Source organism: Eurosta solidaginis, chromosome 5 (genome assembly GCF_040869045.1).
Source record: "Eurosta solidaginis isolate ZX-2024a chromosome 5, ASM4086904v1, whole genome shotgun sequence".
Classification (NCBI taxonomy): Eukaryota; Metazoa; Arthropoda; class Insecta; order Diptera; family Tephritidae; genus Eurosta; species Eurosta solidaginis.
Genome location: NC_090323.1, coordinates 138509708 through 138512836, shown reverse-complemented (window position 1 = coordinate 138512836; position 3129 = coordinate 138509708). Strand labels below are relative to the sequence as shown.

The 3129-nt window shown below is 37.1% G+C and overlaps 1 protein-coding gene across 1 annotated transcript; it reads left to right on the top strand.

Moving 5' to 3' along the window:
* The first annotated feature begins 1305 nt into the window (after nt 1-1305).
* LOC137233922 (MIT domain-containing protein 1) lies at nt 1306-2779 on the top strand. The gene is made up of 4 exons (XM_067757462.1): nt 1306-1700; nt 1797-2035; nt 2091-2290; nt 2361-2779. Exons 1-4 carry the CDS (start codon nt 1565-1567, stop codon nt 2512-2514), a joined length of 729 nt encoding a protein of 242 aa, XP_067613563.1. The 5' UTR covers nt 1306-1564; the 3' UTR covers nt 2515-2779.
* Nucleotides 2780-3129: the final 350 nt, after the last annotated feature.

The following is a 3129-nucleotide window of genomic DNA, read 5'->3' as shown; positions in this document are numbered from 1 at the left end:
TTAAAAGCGATGGGGACCACAACGAGAACGTTAAAACAAAATATAAATGAGTTCTTACGACAATACAAAAATGCTCCACACAGTACAACAGGCGAATCCCCAGCAAAACTGTTCTTAGGGCGACGACTACGCACGCGCCTAGATTTGATTCGACCCGAAAACGTAAACGAGCGAGTGTCGACAAAACAGTTCATCCAACAAGAAGACGGGTGTCGCGAATTCTCAACTGGCGATTCAGTGTATATCCTTTTGGGAAATCCACAGCAGAACAAGTGGCTGCGCGGTAAGGTAATAAGGCGCATAGGTGATCTGCACTACGAGATCTTATTCAACAACAAGTACTACAAGAGGCATGTAAACCAAATACGGGCTGCCGGCGCATCAAGCACCCAACAACAAAGTTACAGAGAGGACGAAGGGAACTACATGCAAAGCACCAACAGCGAAGGAAACTACATGCAAGGCAAGAACGGCTACACGAGAGAGGAAATGAGTGAAAGAACGGAGCCAAGCCACACTCCGGGGAGCGAAGATAGTCAACCACACATAGCTATTCCGAGCATAGAGAGTACGAACACAGAAAATGATATCCGCGAAGCTAGTAGAGCTTCACCTAATATAAATGAGTCAAACGATCGGCAAGAGCAACTACCGTTAGGGGCACCTTCACAACCTGATGACCCAGTAATAGTTCCACCAGAGGTAGAAGCCGAACAAACACCACGGCGATCAACGAGAGTACGTAAGCCGAAGGTTATATTTTCACCAACAAATTAGAAGGGGGAAAAATTGTATGTATTCATGTGGGTTTAAGTAATTATAACATCTCGGTAACTCTGTTACCCAACTTTATTATCGATAAATCTATACCATATCTTGTAGCCACATTATATAATTCTTAAAATAAAGAGTTATAGAACATAACACGTTTATACACATGTTCAAACAAAATTTCTTAGCCAAGGATGTACGTAATCGAGCAGTGATTTAACAGGTGATCGTGGCTGTTCATTATTATATTAAACTGTCTGTAGCGCATAGTCATAGTCAAAATAAAATAGGTTTTAAATTTAGTTGCAGCTTTCCTGACAGATAGCTAGTAGAAAATTATGTCAGAAAGCTGCAACTAAAAACCTTTTTAATTTTGACTAAGACAATGGGCCAGTGCTTAGGTCGTGTTATTATGGAACTTTGTTATGTAATCGATATCATCCAATATTATTCATCTGGCAGCACTCGGTGCAACAGCAACAGCTGTTGATTCTTTGTTTATTGTTTACGTCAATTCTGACACTACGCATGAAAAAAAAAACCAAACCAACATCAAACGGTAAGACAGAAAAGAAATTTTGTTTGTCAGCTTTGTTCCAAAAAAAATTCTTTTTGCTTAAAGTCGATTTTGAGCGTTTAGATTTATTTTGCAAAATTGTTTAGTGTATTTTGTTTAATAGGTGTTTTAAATTGTATGTGTGTCGTGTTATAGTTGTATGAGTTAAAGGAGGATATCCACGAGTACGAAAAAGATAAAACTGATTTTAATCGCAAGTCGTACTTATAGAAATTCATGAATATGTCTTTGGGCAGAATGAATGCCAAGGATATATTAATGCGTGCTGTACAATGTGATCAGGCTGGGCGTATATTAGAGGCCCAAAATCTTTACCAAGACGGTATACAAATTCTTATGGATCTAGTATCTGGTGAGCAGCACCATTGGATATCAATGTGTTTTAGCTGGAAGACGAAGAGTTTAATATATTGTTTATTTTTGATTTCGTTTTTTATATATTGGGCAGACGAAAGCGATGTGGCTAAGAAAAAGGTTTTTTATGAAAGGATTAAAGAGTATATAGACCGCGCGGAGCAAATCAAGGAACGCGTACAAAAGCATGTGATCCGGGGGGAGTTGGTAACAAACATTCCAATAGTTGAAAATTCAGTGGGTAACAGCTATCAATCACTTTTCGGAGAATATCTGAATGCAGATGTAAAAGAGGTCCTAATTGAAGAACCCTACCTGCACGAAAAATATCACGTATGTACAAATTGTTGACAGTGCACAGTTTTAGTTGTAACTTAGTTCTTTATAGTTCCAGAATCTTGTAACTTTTCTCGAATTACTTGTTAAAAACTGCAGACATCTTAAATATGTTCGATTGGTCACCAAAACTGATCAAAAAGGCTCTGAGAATCAAAGGAATGCACTCGAGCAGATTAAGACAGACATGTCCAGACGTAATGTAACGTTTAGCACAAAATTCGAAGATACACTACACGACCGCAAAATCGTGTAAGTTTTGCTTACCAATAATATTGAAAATTCCTATCTTAGATAAATTACTTAAAAATGCTTATTGCAGACTTAGCAACGGCTATATCATAAAAATTGGTCGTGGACTGCATTACTTTAAAGCTACAAACCCGCTCTACAGCCTAGGACTATGCGATTATGACTTTCGAAAATGCTTGCAAACTGATGTGGATATTTGGCGTGCAAAAAATTTCATGGCTTAGAATTTTAAGTTTTATTAGGTATATTCCAAACATAAATTTGTATGTTATATTTCCCTTTAGGCATTCAAAATCCTCATTTAGAGATTTCTTCACGTTCATGGTATTTTCATAAACTTTTTTAAATATATATAAGCATACCTGAAGTATTTTTGGTTAAAATTTTTGCATTCATCCTCTCATCAGAATGGTTATGTTCTTACAAATATTACCATAAAAAAAAACCTTGAATAACGTATTTATTAAAATACATTTCCAAAGAAAAAAATATGTATTTGTGTTGAGCTTCTTTGAATAGTGGAAGTCAGGTGGAAAAACGTGGAAAGAAGTGCGGCGGCCATTACCCAACGTTACACTATATGAGGAGCTCCAAGCCAAAACGCAATATGTGACATACTGTTTTGCATTGTTGAATTGATTTATCAAATGGGAAATTTATTTATTGTTTTGTAGCTTAGAAGTTATAGGATTTTATGAAGTTTGATGCGAATAGTACACACATGCTATTAATATATTAGAGGGGGTTGTGTAGCGCAACGCTCTTAAGGGGTCGCCAGCGCAATTTTTGTCTTCTCCAACCCATAAGTCAATCTCACCTACCGGTAGCGAACCTTGATA

Excerpts from the sequence above, each read along its gene's own strand:
- LOC137233922 (XM_067757462.1), top strand. The coding sequence starts at position 1,565 with ATGAATATGTCTTTGGGCAGAATGAATGCCAAGGATATATTAATGCGT. Across the intron at positions 2,036-2,090 it reads ACCTGCACGAAAAATATCAC|TTCCAGAATCTTGTAACTTT; the intron begins GTATGTACAAAT and ends AGTTCTTTATAG. Across the intron at positions 2,291-2,360 it reads CTACACGACCGCAAAATCGT|ACTTAGCAACGGCTATATCA; the intron begins GTAAGTTTTGCT and ends TGCTTATTGCAG.